At 32.9% G+C, this 16,264-nt stretch overlaps 1 protein-coding gene across 1 annotated transcript in view; it reads right to left on the reverse strand.

Moving 5' to 3' along the window:
• Positions 1–16,264, reverse strand: part of DACH1 (dachshund family transcription factor 1) — a 397,126-nt gene that overhangs the window by 19,624 nt on the left and 361,238 nt on the right. Inside the window, exons 8-10 of the mRNA XM_010973575.3 lie at positions 14,833–14,980; positions 11,468–11,611; positions 10,867–10,935 (exon numbers count right to left, since the gene is read on the reverse strand). Coding sequence (XP_010971877.2) covers positions 10,867–10,935; positions 11,468–11,611; positions 14,833–14,980 — 361 coding nt within the window. The remainder of the gene's footprint in view (positions 1–10,866; positions 10,936–11,467; positions 11,612–14,832; positions 14,981–16,264) is intronic.

A 16,264-nucleotide genomic window follows, 5' to 3' on the forward strand; every position in this document is an offset into this window, starting at 1 on the left:
CACGTTCCTCAGTTTCCTTACATCTAGATTAACAAAAATAATGTATGTGGAAAAGCTATGCAAACTTTAAACTGCTTTGGGCGTGTTAATTGATTTTCTTTGCAATATTCTGACTCATTGCTGCATCCAAATGAATGAATACCATTAACAGAAAACCAGTGTCCCTTCCCTTATGTCTCTGTAACTTCTGGGATCTCTCCTTACTCTCTTCCCCAGCTCTCTTGAATATACCTACTCTTTGGCACTCAATGAAATTTTGAATTTCATCCCTTCCAAGGCACATCTCTTGCTTTTCACTATGATCTTAGTGCAGGAGAAACCCCTGCAGCAGGCAGATTTAGGATAAAGTTAGAACTGTATTGCTTCTGCCAGAAAATACTGTCAGTCAATCTCGCAGTTGTTAATAAGAGCAAGTGTATTCTAATGGACTAATTTCTTTGAACCAGCTAAAATATTTTCAACCAATGAACCATTTCCCAAACAATTAAACACACTGATTTTTCTCATATATCTATCCTCTTGCTGCCTACTATTCCAGCCATAAAAATAACATTACCATTGAAAGAAATGATAGGGACTTTGTAAATCTTACTTTTAAAATGAAATAGTTATATCCATTTATTCATTTACCAAATGCCTTGCCACCTTTGAGAAAGGGAAATTGGACTTTTTTTTTTTAAGTGCTGCTGTTGTAAAACGATACTGCTTGCTAAATAATGTGTTTGTTTTTCAGCTGTTGTAAGTCTAAAGAGATTTTTTGAATACTTCAATTATAAAAACATTTAAAACATACAAACTTGTTCAATTTTTATTTTAATGAAGATGAGAAGTTCATTAAAGAAGATAAATATTTCATTAGATGTTAAATAAAACAAAGAGATTTTTTGGCTTCTCTCAGCACAAAATTCCTTTGAAAGATTAATTAATACATGCAAATTATGCAAATTAGACCCATGCAAATATTTTATGAAGACAATTAAGGGAACCATTAATTACTGCTTTTTTTGCTTCAGTGAGATTCATTCATTTAATTTTAATTTCACTTTAACTGTTTTGATGTATAATCTTGCAGCTAAGAACTTTATCTTTCCTGGCGGGTCACTTAAACTTATAAATTTCATCAAGTGAGCGTGCAGAAATCTGTAAAGATATTCTCTAGACTATGCTAAGTATCAAGAGAAATTTCTGACACAATGCACTCCCAGAAACAGGGAAACTGGAAGGGAATGTGAGCTCATTCTTGGACAAGGTTCAACTACTGGAAAAGCAATTAATTTGCTTTGGCTGTGCTAATATAGGGGAATTAGAAAGTGTGACACAAGACAAATAGAAATAATTAGTTCTCCAAAATGATGTTCTCATTAATATGGTTCGAACAGTAGAAATAAAAAACATTATTGTGGCATGTCTGCATTCTGTCCCTAACCATGGGAGGTAGAATAATGCACCATAAGCATTTTCACATTTATAGTCTAAATGATGATGTTTCATTTTTTTTTTCTAAAGGAGAATTTACAGCAAAGGGTGTTATATATCTCAAATGTCTAGACATAAATATGCTATAAATTGATCACATACTTTCCAACATCATGTGTTCATGTACCAATTTTTAAATTTCATTTATAAAAATTCTTCAGTTTAGTGAATAGACTTAAAAATGAAGGTTCTTTTTCTGTAATTTAAGTATTTTAGGTCACTTTTAGAACCCCTAAATTATAAATAATGTTTCTCAGAAAGTGAAAGAAAACATGTATTTATACTCCAACTTAAAGAAGGTACTCTGAATATTTACTAAAGATGCTGTTAGATGGCCAAGCTGCTTCTGCTGTCTAAGAGTGGATACAAAAAAAGAAAGCAGGTTTTGTGAATAGGACCCACACGTCTATGTGATGAAATGGCACCGTTCTTCAGCTTTGGTAGATATTATACACATTTTCTCTTATGACGATCTCTAGTGAGCAAGTTAATTGGATACAACAGCCATCAAATTTCTCCCTTGATAATAATGCTGAAAAAGACTCAAAGCCAAACTATTATAAATAAATTTTTCTTAAATCTGAAGGTGATATTATACACTCTAAAAAAAAAAAATTGTATTGACCATAACGCGAAAACCAACTTTCTAAACTGTCTAGTTAGCCCTAACAATAAAAAGTATCCTCAATGAATATACATAGGAGTTAAAATGACAGAGGCTTATTTTCCTACTGATCCTCTGACTCCCTGTCAGTGCTGCGGCCAGTCACTGTTAGTATGGAACTATGAAAAGTTACAAGAGGACATACATTACCCTCGATATTTGTTGAGATTTTTAATGTTTTCTGAAAACAGATCTTAAAATTAAATTTTTTTCTCACACAGATAACCTCACTTCTTGCCTCCTGAAATTTCTAAATGTCCTAAACTTCTTTTGCATATGTACACTGCCCACACAGATGGATGTTACACCTTCTAAATTAAGATCATCTGTGACTTTCATTGATACACTGTTGACTCTTCCATATCACTAATTATGATGTTAAATCAAAATGGATCTAGCATTGATCTTCAGGGCCCCCTGCTAATATCTGTCCTGATTTCCATTTATCACTATTCTTTGATTATAGTCTTCAGACAGTATTCAAGCCAAGCCAAAAACATGTTCATAAACAAGCCAATTTAATACAATTTTCAATTTTATCCATTCTAATAAAACATTATTATATTTTCCGTTAATAATTGCCATGTTTCGGTCCTTAAAAGCAATTTAGTGTACAATGTCTGTTTCGTCTTTCTCAATCCCCAATTCCAATTCATTGTTCCTGATGCTCTCTGTATCCTCTAAACTCTCATAGAACCTACCATCTATTATATTACTTTCTCTAGGAAATACGATGTCAAGCATACTATAAACTAAGCCCAATCACTTGGCCTTAATTTACTCTGTCTAATATTTGGGCAATGGAATAAGAATTAAAATTACATCACAAAACCTCATTTTATGTCACAACTCAACACAAACATGCAATGACAATCATGCTTTTTTGCTGTTGTTCCATAAGAGCCAGGAGTTTAAAAAATTAGCTCTATGGAAATATACATTAAAATAATTTTATGTAGGTAGAATTCTAATGAATTGCAATTTAAGACTATCTTGAGCAGCTTCATACTCAGCTGCTCACTATGTATGATTTGATGTATAATTAGTTTAAATTATATAAGAAGACATTTCCAACAATACCTACAAAAGACCCTCCACATTGGGAGTTTAAGCACATTTACCTACATTCAAAAGCAAGATTTACTGTTTTCATACATGTCCTAAAAGAATAAAAATGCTTATACTGAAATTATAAGAAAACATTATTCTAAAATTTTATAAAACATTAAAACTCATGAGTGTCTCTGAGACTTTCTGTTTAGTAATAACTCCGATTGTCTAGTTGAATGAGTAGTTAACAATGACCTGTGATGACTACGGAACATTAGCCTGTTTATTGGTTCCTGCTTGCAATCAATATCATCCTTTGTTCAACTTAATCAATGCTGTTTAAATTGATTAGCTGCATTTGAAATGCTGCCAAACACCAGAGACCAGTGCCAAGAGACTAGGAGTAAATTTATTATTGTTTTGTTTTGTTCAGAGTAATATAATTCTAATATTTATTTTTTTAAGACCAAGAATAATAGTTTGAGGCAATCCCTATGGCAATTACATATTTCTAAGTGAATAAACAATAGTCACTATGCACAGCAGGCAGTCCAGAAATCAGTTTTAAGCAAGCCCCACACCCCTCTTTATAATGAAAGCCTGCCCCTTTTAAGCTAAATAAAGACATTTTTATATATAGAAAATTAGGTTCAGGTAACAAAAAAATTCTTGTAAATGTCTGCAACACTTTAGTATGAGACTAAATCAACATTATGTTATAAATAAAGGCCAATTTTCTGAAAAGAGAGAAGTAAAATATATATTAGAGTAATAATAGCTTCAGTGTTTACCAGTGGCTGGGTACTGTAAATATGTTAACTCAAAATAATAAAATTTAATATTAACAGCTAAAACTTAACTGTGCAGACTATTGCCCCATACACACTAAGTGTCTTACATGGATTCTTTTATTTAATCCTCACAGTAATGCTCTGAGGTTAAGCAATTACTACAGGAGGGGAAAATAAAAAGTTGCAGAAGAGATAAGAATCTAGACCTGACTCCTAGCATTTCTTTATTGCAGATTCTATAGAGATGTCTGGAGAACCTCCATTCCGACATTAAACTCATGGATTTCTTTTTTAAGGATTCAAAATAGAAATATGCATAAGACAATTATGTGAAATGAAATTTATTTTATTTTATACTTAAATTATAGATTTTAGTTAATTTTTATTTATTTATTTATTTAGGAGGGAAATAATCAGGTTTATTTATTTATTCATTTAAATAGAGGTACTAGGGATTGAACCCAAGGCCTACTGCATGCTAAGCATGTGCTCTACCACTGAGCTATACCCTCCTCCCTTGAAATCAAATTTAAACAATACTTTCACATAGATCTTTAAAGTGGTAAGTTTAGTGAAAGGCTCAATTTAGGACCTTTACAGTGTAGAAACCTTGGGATACCACTTAGCAACTCTGTTCAAACACATGCTGTAGAAGAAATGAAGATGCCCTTCAAATGTCTTAACTTAAGTTGTAGAAATGTAGATAAGTCTTTTATCTAAATATGATTAATTTCTTAATTTCTTATATTGACCTTTACTTTCTTCATTTAGAGGCGTTCTCCCCAATGTGTAGACATGTCTATAAACATGGTATAGGCATAAATGACTGAGTGAAAAATAAAAAGGGAAAAGAAACATTTTTTCCAAATGTGTATCATTCCCTAGTAGCTGTCAGTAGACTGTTTTTAACTTCCGAAGTCATTAACAGGCAATGTGCTAACTATCCACAGTGAGTAATGGGGCTGCAAGCAGTTATCTTAGAAGAGAGACACGTAAAATCCAGACAACAGGGCATGGAGGAAAGAACAAAGACTCTGGGGTCATAAATCTGAATTTAAATGTCAGCAACCTCACTAACTCACAGTGCAAATGCGAGAATGTTAATTAGCCGTTCTGAGTGTTCGTTGTCTCACCTTTAAATTAGAATATACAGGAAAGGCTCAATAAATACGAGCTCCTCATCCGCCTCCCTATTTTAATAAGCAAATACTCCAGTTATTGTGTAATATCACTAAGTCTAAATGAAAGAAAATGTATTACCAGTATACTCAGTATGTGCTAGAGCATTTGATTCAATAAAAAAGTTGATAAAAGATACAAATTTCACTCATAAGTATGACTGGCATTATAATGTTTTGCATCTGTAAGTTAGTAAACAAGTAATAATAACAACAAATTTTAAAAGAACCAACATTTTTACAATCCTAATCTCAAAACAATCAAGAAGAAAATAGGGAATGTGAAAAGTAATTGGACTAAATTATATTCCCAACTCCAATTAACTCATGGTATAACCTTTAATAAATCAGGTACCCTCACTAAGCCTCAGTTTCTTCTCTTGCAAAATGAAGAGATTTAATTTCTCTTTAAAGCCCTTTCCCAGTGCTAAGGCAACAACAGCATGTAAGTGGGCTTAGCATTTCATCAGTGTTCAATAAATCTTTGCTGGATAAGTGAATAATTTTTAATTTTAGCATGTATCTTCAAATATCTAGGAAACAGAAAGAAGATACTTTTAAATTGGAAAAGAAAAAGGTTGTTAATGTGAAGGGCAAGTCTTTTATGTCCTTTTATTAGGAAAACATTTGGTTTTCTATGATCTGAGATCAGTCAAAACAGAATAAAAAGCCAAACAGTTTTGATTATGGACATTGGATGTAAATAAAAGAGACGCACTTTCAAGTGGAGTCAAGATTCTGCAAGAATAACTTGCAGATAGTCTAAGAAGTCAGAGGAACTGTTGTCCATATTCCCACTGATTTTTAACAACTACTTTTTGGTTTAAGAGGACTAATTTTTTACTTGGAAGGAAAAAGCAAAAAGCTGCTATTTTGAAAGTGAACTTTCCAGACTTTTTGAAAATTTATAAAACACAGAGATAAAACCGTACTAATTCATGATTATCCCATGTTACAGTTCATGTCTATATATCGATCACCTCAACAATTTATAGAGATTAAATTATTTGAAATTATAAGAGATCAGAAAAGAAACATGAGGTTAATGTTCATTGAACCAAAGAGGAAAATGTTATTTATGATAAAGGTGATTATGGTTTGTTAAGTTAAATATAAATTTAAAATGGGGGTAAGTGAACATTCTCAGAATTCAAATCGGAGGTCAAACGTGCAAGAAGAAAGTAGCATTAGAAATGCATACAGGGCAAATAAACACATACTGCTAACTCAGTTATCAGAAATAAAATTTCATGCTGCCAGAATTTGCAGTCCTGCCAGGAATTATACTGTACTTTGTTTCCTTCCATTAGTCCCTCCAACCAAAGTCTGAGAAAAGTCAGAACAATAGGAATCCTTGACATCCATCCACAAGATCTAACCAAGGTCCTAATTCACCAATACATTCCTTTAGGGAATATAGCAAGCACCACAATTTGTCAAACCTCTGGGCACCATAAATGTGGCACAAACCTTTGACACATTAGTAAATGTCAAGCACACAGGGCCCAGGGACATAGCAGTGAACCAGAGGCACGGTCCATAATCTGCCTGGCTGCCATCCAGAGAAAGGAGGAAGAAGACCCTCGAAAAGGAATCACCAGTGCACAGCATGGAATTGTGGAGAAGAGGAAGGTATGGTAAGAAATTCTAAAAGGAGGAGCTAGACCCCTGGGTCAGGGAGGTGTTGCAGGGGTGAGTGTGGAGTCTGGGAAGCCTTCCTGGAGGCTGTGATTTCTAAGACGAGACTGGAAGGATGAGTAAATAAAGGCAGGAAAGAGGGAAAAATGCCCCTGGTAGGTGGAGAAAGATGTGAGGCTTTCCAGAAATTAAAAAAAAAAAAAAAGGAAAAAGAAAAAAAATTGCACTGTGATAGAAGAACAGAGAGTGGCGGCAGTAGTTGTGATTGTATATAGAAAGCAAGGGAGGGAAATGTCAAGCTTCACTCTTCCCTCATTATATACTGAGGGGGATATTGGACTGAACAGATGAAGGTACCACAGAGAAGGAACATAGAGGAAGGCAGGTTTGCAGGAGAGAGAGGGTGGAAGATCTTTTAGGTTTTGCGCACTAGACCCTGCGGTCTCTGTGAAACAGCTAAATACAAATTGGATATTATTTGAAGCTCTTAGATGTCTGAATTGGCTGGAGAAATATTTTTGAAATTGTCAAAATATATAAATTAAATAAACCGGATAAGGGGATGCTATTGCCTAGGGAGAGAGAAAAAAAAGAGACTAGGATTTAGTTGAAGATCCCATAATGTTATTGACTCACTGCATATACATTGTGTGGTTGTGCATTTGTATGTGTGGGGGCTCAAATTTTGGAGGCTATTTATTAACAAGTCCAAATAAATGTTCAGTGAGTATTTAAATGAACTCTGTCTACTGTGTATATGTATATTCAAAATATCTTACTAAAAGCTTTAAAGTAAAATAAAATTTTTAAACTCCAGCACAAATCATGACATATAAATCTGTAAGACTCAAGGCATCGGAGAGTTAATCACTATGCAACTCAGCTCTTGAAACAAGTTTTTAAAATTGTTTTTTGTTTATTCAATAGTCACAATATCTCTACCAAACTCGTGAATTTTGACTTAGTTATTAGAAGTATCAGCAATGAAAACTTTATTCCTGTGTAATATGAGATGATTTTCTTTACTTATCAAGATAAGGAAGTAAATTATTTAGGACCTCGGCTCAGAAATATTTTCTAAACTGCTTTTTGGTTTCCTCTTCCCCACCTCTCTAGTTTTACAGAAATGGTGGTACTAAATGCCAATGAGGCAACATTTCTTTGGGGGTAACCAAGTAATATTTAAATGCCTCACTGCTAGGTGACTAACTCTTGGGCCAACCATGGCATTTATTTATTGCCAAATTTTCTTAAAAAAATCAATACATGACAAGTTTAAAAAGAGGTGGGTTTCCTTTTTCTTCCCTAAGTTTAATTTATTTTGGAATACAGAATAATTTCAGTTATGGTTGGATTGGGAGCTAGAAAGAATACAAAGAGCATCATAACCTCCTAAGCTTGGGGACGCCAAAAAGGTACGTGAAAGGAGCAAGACACCATGTTTGCATCATTGGTTTTTTTTGAAGACTTTCTTTGTTTATTTATTTATTTAAATGGAGGTACTAGGGGTTGAACCCAGGACCTTGTGCATGCTAAGCACACACTCTACCACTGAGCCACAGCCTCCCCTCATGTCTTTTTTGAATTGTGAGGCAGCATGTGCTCATAGCTCCCCAAATGCCTGACACTTTTACAAAGTAGCAACGAGTTCTGGTTCTTTCTTCTTTGCCTGTCCCATTCTTGTGCTTAGACTCAGAATGTTACTGAACAGTCGTTTAATCCTCTGATTTCTTCTCTTCACAGTTAATTGTGTTGCTTTTGTGAGCTTCCAAATTTATGAATTTAGTTTCTAAGGTTAAAAATAAAAACACTTTCAAAGGTTTAAAGGAGGTTATTTAGTGGAGTTAAAGTAGCAAAATTTGATCTCTTTGCTTTGATATTTTAAAAGGGGTAGTTCAAGTGCTAGTGAAATAACTTTTTAGCAATTAACACATAGAAACACAGATTCCTCTATAGTCTTTTTTTTTTACATTACATTTGAGGAAAATCGTATTATCTAATTAAAATCATTACTATTAGTTAAGTGTAATACAGAAAACTGCAGTGAACAATACAAGAAAATCATCAGAATCCAAGTATAAGTAGACAAAAGGTAGAATTATTACTGATCACTCACATTAGACTGGAGAAACATCTTTTTAACTGACAAGTTGAATGAATGAATGAAGTGAATAAATATTTCATATTACAATTAAACCAAAGCAATAACTAACCCTATAATAATTTATATTTGCCTTAACTTACTATGTGTAATTGTTATTCAAATGGTTCATTGCCTTAATTATAAAGTTATATGAGTGGGTTTTCTATGTTATATAAGTGATTGCATTCTAGATAGCAAAAGAAGGCAATTTATTATCAAAAATGTTCTTCAGAGTAGTAAGCAAATCATAATAGAAATGGAGAGTTTCAACTTATATAGCAAGACTTTAGGCATATTAAAATGTATATTTGAATATACATGAGTTTTACAAATTCAAATAAAAATAATAATAGCTTTATTAATGACGAAAATATTGCTGATAGCAAATTCATGAAATATATATTATATATTATGTCAACTACGCAAAAATGTTTAATCACTGCTTAATAACCTTTTAAACCTCCCATTTATATGCAGGAATGTATTGTCTATAATTTTTCTTAGCTTCAGTTCTGATCACCTTGAGAATACTGTGGATACCAGATAATTTACATATCACATCTACCAGGAGACTTATGTGCTTTCTCAGATACACTGGACATTAGCTAAGTTAGTGCCTGAGAAGTCCTGGAACATGCAAACCAGGGCTGATTATTTATATTGGCCATACTGAAGTTACTGTCCCTGATAAAGAGAACTGGCTTGATTATTAGTAATTTGTTAGCATGTATATGCAATTCTTCAGAGATGCAACAGAAATCTTTTTATTTTAACACTATCATATGCACAAACACATATATAATTTCGCTCGTATCTGTTAATGTTCTAAAAAAATGAAGCCTTTTCTACATCTATAATTGCATTAATCTTAGATATCCAAGAAGATGTCTCATAATAACATATAGTTCAAGCCTTAGGACTTAAAAAATTATTATCATGGTCCCAGGTAAAGTAAAGAAGCAAAATCCATTCACCAGGAATGTTTCAAGTTCCTGATTTTTATTTATTGCATATATGACACTTGATAAAATTATATTTCCTTTACACTAAACGAAGAATGATTCTTGGGGAACTGATTAAGTAACACCATTAATGTTAAACAATATCCCCAAAATGACTGAGCTCGAAATGCAAAATAAAAGCAATTGGGAGGATTATAGCAGTTAATCATTGTAGGCTTCTCTTTGAAGAATCATCTTCATTTAATGCTCTTTTTACTGTTTAGTATTCATGTTGTTAGACTGAGTTTATTGTCTAGAATAGATGTTAGACTGTAAATGTTACCTTCATATTTTGCTCTTTCTTAATAATGTGATCTTGACAATACACATATTTTGCTCTTCTGAGTGTTTTTAATAAAACTCCCTTTAGGATTCTATATATGATTTTGCTCAGCAGATTTGTGTTATTAAAACATATACAGTGGCACACAGAACATTTGGAAAATCCACATAGGACTGAACAATCTTATTTATTATTAGCATTCACCTGGCCTATTTTGCATGTACCTTGCATTAATTGTCACAAAAACGAAAAGAAGAAAATTTCAAATTTTAACCTCTACCTATTTGATTAACTTACGATTTTACTCATATGGAAAAGAACTTTTAAACCCTTTGTGTATTAGTCTGGGCTTCAAGCATTCAATAAAACACATTTACTGTGTCTAAGATTAAGTCATACATTGTTTAAAATTAATTATTCCTTTTTAATTGCATTGAATAAACAGAAATGACCTGTTAATTTAAAGAAAATCTATCAGCACAAAATGAATTCACTCATATAAACAAGCAAGATGAACTTGACCTTGTTTGAACTTGTTTTGATGTGGCCCAGATGGTAGGCTACATGCTTGAATAGCAGGCTAAAGCGGAGGAAAAACTCATAGAGCAAGATCTAGATTTATGGCCTTTTGCGAATTCCTACCTTGTATTGTCCTTTCAGCATCTGTTCTGCCGCCACTGCGGTCAGCTTCTATCTCTGGGGTCAGAGAGTCTAAAAGCACAAAAAGGTAAGAGTGATACACATTTCATTTGATTCTTATTGTCCTTAAAACAAAAAACAAACAAACAAACAAACAAAAAAAACAACCTGTTACTCTGGTGCTGAATTAAAATTACATACACCTTCATCCTCTTTTAAAGGTTGAACAAAGACTAGAACCATGAGAATGATCAAAAGATGTGAATGGAGAAGTAATGTGAAATAGTTTCATAAAAACGGGATGGGGCTGGGGAAGTTTTCAGATGAAATATTTTATTACGTTTCGGGACAGACAGATTTGGTGAAATAGAGAAGCAATGTCACATCTCAGATATTGAAGCAACAAAACCATAGGCGCACCTGTGAAATAAAGCATTTCTCCCAACACACGTGACTATCCCTCCCACCAGGCTCTCAGTGACAAGCAGAGCTCAATGAATCACAAGCCACAGAAATACACAAAACCACAATCACGTGTCTGAAGTGTCTTTTGAGGTTTCAAAATGAAAGTCAGTTAGCCAGGCATAAAGATGCGTCCTCTTACCATTTAAGACCCTGAGACTGTCTGTTGAAGCTGCCTGTTTCAGTGTTTGCTCGGCTTGCTCACGCCGTTTTGTCTCAAATTCAAGTGCTTCCTGCAATTTCCTCTTGGCCTTCTTCTCCTTCTTTAGCCTCTTTTGAACTATGGCTGGAAAAGAGTGTATGCACGTTATTTTTAAAATTTTTTGCAATGTTCAAACTTCCACAAACCGTCTATGTTTTTTAATTATATTCTTTTTTTCCCCCTGCTGAACTATGCAGAGGAAGTTTAAAAAAAAATCCACTTTTACCTAAAATAAATCAGTAAAATGTCCAAGGAGGCCAATTTTTATTTAGCCTTGAACTATTACAAGAATGCCTTTAATTGTCTTATGTGGAGAGACAGATTTAATGGGAAACTAATTTTAATAAATATTTATATCCCCTAATAAGGGAAGCCTGATTAAATAAATTTTGTGGCTTAGTCTCTGCCCTTGAATCAGACTAAGGCAGAGTTGTTTGAACAGAGCAAACTTTTATAAGCATAACTCCTATCTCTTTATGAAGCCTCAATTTTGAGTAGTAAATGGAGCATTTTCCCTATAAATCTTTTCCCAAAATGTTACCCCAGCAAAGTTGTTAATAATTCTTTCCTGAAATTTTAGACAATGCAATAGATATTATTGTCTATGAAAAGCTAAATACTCTTAGTTATTGTTAACATATATAAGCAGATTGTTTTTGGATAAAGCTATTGCAATTTGCTCAGAGAAATGAATCATTTCTTCACAGCAGATGTATATGCAGTGTAACATAATTCAAGAAAGTTGCACTTTTACTCTGCAGAAATCTGGTGGGAGTACAAAACTTCACTGCTACTTATATGAAAAAGTATATTATGATACAAAAAGTTTATTGATATGTTTTTCTCCTACTGGACAACTTAAATGTATATAATTTGTAATCAATAAAAAGTATTCTTCACAAAAGATATGTAAACTACATAAACTGTACTACCATATATGCAATAACTGTTTTAACTTTTATATATAAAGCAAGTAATAAGCATATGAAAAGCATACAAGTGTTTTCTTTGAAGTAATTGTTTTTTGGATGGCTGATAAACATTGTGGATGTGAACGTAATAGAATCAGCATTAGAAAATCCTTTTGGAGAGTTAGTCATATGAAGTAATCACTCCAAGTTTGCTGTTTAATTTCTTACTATAGATAAAAGAAAAATATTTTTATTTAGCATGGTATTTATTCAAAATATAAAATGAGGTAATAATGACTCAGGTAAGAATTTTTGTTTAAATATCTATTTTATTTACAGTTTACAATGTGTCAATTTCTGATGTACAGCATGTTTCAGTCATACACATACATATGTATGTTTCATATTCTTTTTCATTATAGGTTACTACAAGATACTGAATCTAATTCCCTGTGCTATATAGAAGAAATTTGTTTTTTTATCTAGTTTCAATTTCTAATTTCCACAAATCCTGTTTTTATAATTATTAATATTGTTAAGATGGCAGACAATTAACTTGTCGAGTTTATTATTGCTGGTGTAAAATGTTAACAGAAGCTGTTTTTTTATCAAAATGTACATTGAAATTGACACATTATAACTGACTATACTTCAATAAAAATTTACATTGAGTACAGTCTTACAAGAAAAACAAAACTGACTTCAAATAAATGCTAATTTACTTGATTTAATAGTGTGATTATCATATGCTTATCTTAACAAAATTAGTTGTCTACTCTTTCCCTTTCCAAACATGACTGTGAGTCTCTTTGAAAAGAAACAGTAATTTCTGAATTATTCACTTGAAATGTAAACTGCTGGGCACTAATGTCTCTATACCCAGTGCCTTGCCATTGACAGCTTATTGTTTCCTGCTATGTGACTGAACCAAATGGGGTCGCCATGTTCTCTCTTCAGGGCAATACACTGCTTCAATAAACACATTAATAATACATTCTTATTGAGAGTTATTGCCTTTAATTTATTGTTCACAAATAATGAAATGGGTGGTTCGTGGTGTTATCTGTGAAATGTTTTGCCCTCTACCTCTAGTGCTTAAAAGAATAAAACAGAATATAAATCCTCCAACAGATATGAACCAACAAAATTTTGAAAGTCTCTCAAGTAACCAAAAGATTACTTTAGGAATTTAAGGTCTGCTTTTAAGCTTTGTAAAAAAAAAAAAAAAAAAAAAAAGACTTCTCTAGGCAAGATCAAAATCAAGACATGGCTATCTCATGGAAGATGGTTCCACGTAATGAACTCTTTGACCAGACTCATTACTCACTTAGAACATATTTCACTATTAATGTTTATCTTGCTTTGATTATTCCAGTACCTACATCTATGTGAAATCACTTTATTTAGAACTGTGCTATATGCCTGAGGTGACAGCCTCCCAAATCAGCCTCATCCCAGGAACCACTAGCTGTTGCTAATACCAGTAGCTTTTGCTTTGTAGCAACTGATGAAAAACCTACTAAGTCCTGCCAGTTTTAAAAGCAAAACAGAAACAGTGGTTTATAAATGACCATGTCAAACACATAAAAGGAGAAATGTGAACTATTTATATAGATACTTATTAAATGAGAGAAAAGGAGCTCCCCTTTCTAGAATGTTGAGGAGAATTTTAGAGTTGAGGCGAAAGGGAAGTTGGTGGTAAAGAAAATACTCTTCAATCTCATACATAAAATAAACACGCAAATATGAATGACCTTCAAAATTATCTATACTTGCACTGTAAAGTGTGTAAAAAGAAGCATTCATAGATTGATAATATCATTATTTTTACTCAATAAAAATTCATATCAGTTTCTACTTAATGTGTACTTGACCTTGTTGGATGAAAATGAGGCATTCCGAAAGAAAATTATACAAACACTCAACTTTGGCCATTTGTTCAGATATTCATCAGTCTTCCATTTCAGTTGATAAATATCTTACTAAATCTGCTTCGCTTGAATAATCAGTGTTTTCTATTCTAGCTTTATGACTTTAACTCAAGTTTTTCAAAGGGCAGTTGCAGATGAATATAAAATTTTCCTTCACGGCTGTCCTCTTATCAGAGCTCCTTTTTTACTTTAAAATTATGAATTCATTAAATGCTATAAGCAATAAAAATTATGTGATTAATGACATAAAGGATATATTTCAATTCCCTGAGATTTGAACAGAAGAGAAAGCATGCACTTTGGAGATTAAGAACTATAATGAGCCCAGAATTCAAATCCTGCTGTAAAATTTAGCTACAAGTAGAAACAAAAAAGTTACAGTCTTGCAGTAAATCATCAACACAGTATTGCTATGTTGAGATTTTATGTAAAGTATTAAACTTATTGGGAAGTTTGCAAATACCTCTGTTCTTTTGCTCCATCGCCAACTGTTTCTCAAGTGTTTCCCTTAGTTCTCTTTCCCTTAAAAAATCCATCTTCAGTTCAGTTTTTTCAAGTTGAACCTGTTTTTCTTGAGCTCTGGCATTATCTATGGCAACTTTCAAGAGCCCCTGCACAAAGAAGATATTCATAATTGTAATATATGGGTACGAAGCACATTTCATTTGTTACTTTAAAGCATTTTAAAAGAGAAAAACCCACTTAATCAAATTCTTTCCTGTTGCTCATTCACTTGGTACTCACTAAGACAAATACTATAACTGAAGCAAAAAATGCCTAAATCTAATTAAACTATTGCAGGAAGACAAGTATTTTTGGCATGCAGTTTCAATGCTTCTAATTAAAATACCTAGATTTAAAACTATATGAGGGCAGCACATAACCACGTCTGAAAAATAATTCCTGGGAAGAAAGTTAGACTGGAACTCTTGCACTTGTAATTATCTGACATGGTTCATGCAGCCCCAAGTGACACTGAACTTGCCACTTATCTCTTGGGTACCACTCCTTACTGAGGTTATACTCGATGCCAGTGGTCTTTCCTTTCTCAAGGCACCGTTTGATTCTGCAACAGGGACTTGGCTCGCTCTTTCTGTTCCCCTTTGGAATGCTTTTCCTCCTAAGTTTTGCATGGCTGGTCCCCTCATTTCATTTCACCTGTGTTTAGTTACCCATCTGGTAAAATCACCTTGCTATTCCCTCTTTAAAATTCTTCATAGCATTTATTGTATACCATCATCTATTTCTTTGTTCACTGCTTCATGTTGCATCTTCACCACTAGAATCTAAATTCTCCAAGGCAAGGACATTTTCTCTCATTGGGTACCACCTATCCCAAACCCAAAGATGCTTACCATAGAGTAGATTTTTAAAATTGATGAATAGAAGTTATAACACTGGTATATTTTTTGAGGTATATAATATATATTAGGGATCCAAAACTTAATGGCTTACTAGTGTGTTTTTTTTAAAAGTCATTCAAAACATAAATACAAAACAGAAACAGACTCATAGACATAGAATACAAACTTGTGGTTGCCAAGGGGGTGGGGGTTGGAAGGGATAGACTGGGATTTCAAAATGTAGAATAGATAAACAAGATTATACTCTATAGCACAGGGAAATGCATACAAGATCTTATGGTAGCTCACAGAGGAAAAAATGTGACAATGAATATATATATATGTTCATGTATAACTGAAAAATTGTGCTCTATATTGGAATTTGACACAACACTGTAAAATGATTATAAATCAATAAAAAATGTTAAAAATAAAAATAAAATAAATAAAATAAATAAAAGTCATTCAACATGGTTATAAATGAAGGATAACTTTTAAGGGACTATTTGACAGTATAATAATTCAAGAATACATCAAAAAAGCAAGGTATAT

The sequence above is a fragment of the Camelus bactrianus genome, chromosome 14 (assembly GCF_048773025.1).
Source record: "Camelus bactrianus isolate YW-2024 breed Bactrian camel chromosome 14, ASM4877302v1, whole genome shotgun sequence".
Classification (NCBI taxonomy): Eukaryota; Metazoa; Chordata; class Mammalia; order Artiodactyla; family Camelidae; genus Camelus; species Camelus bactrianus.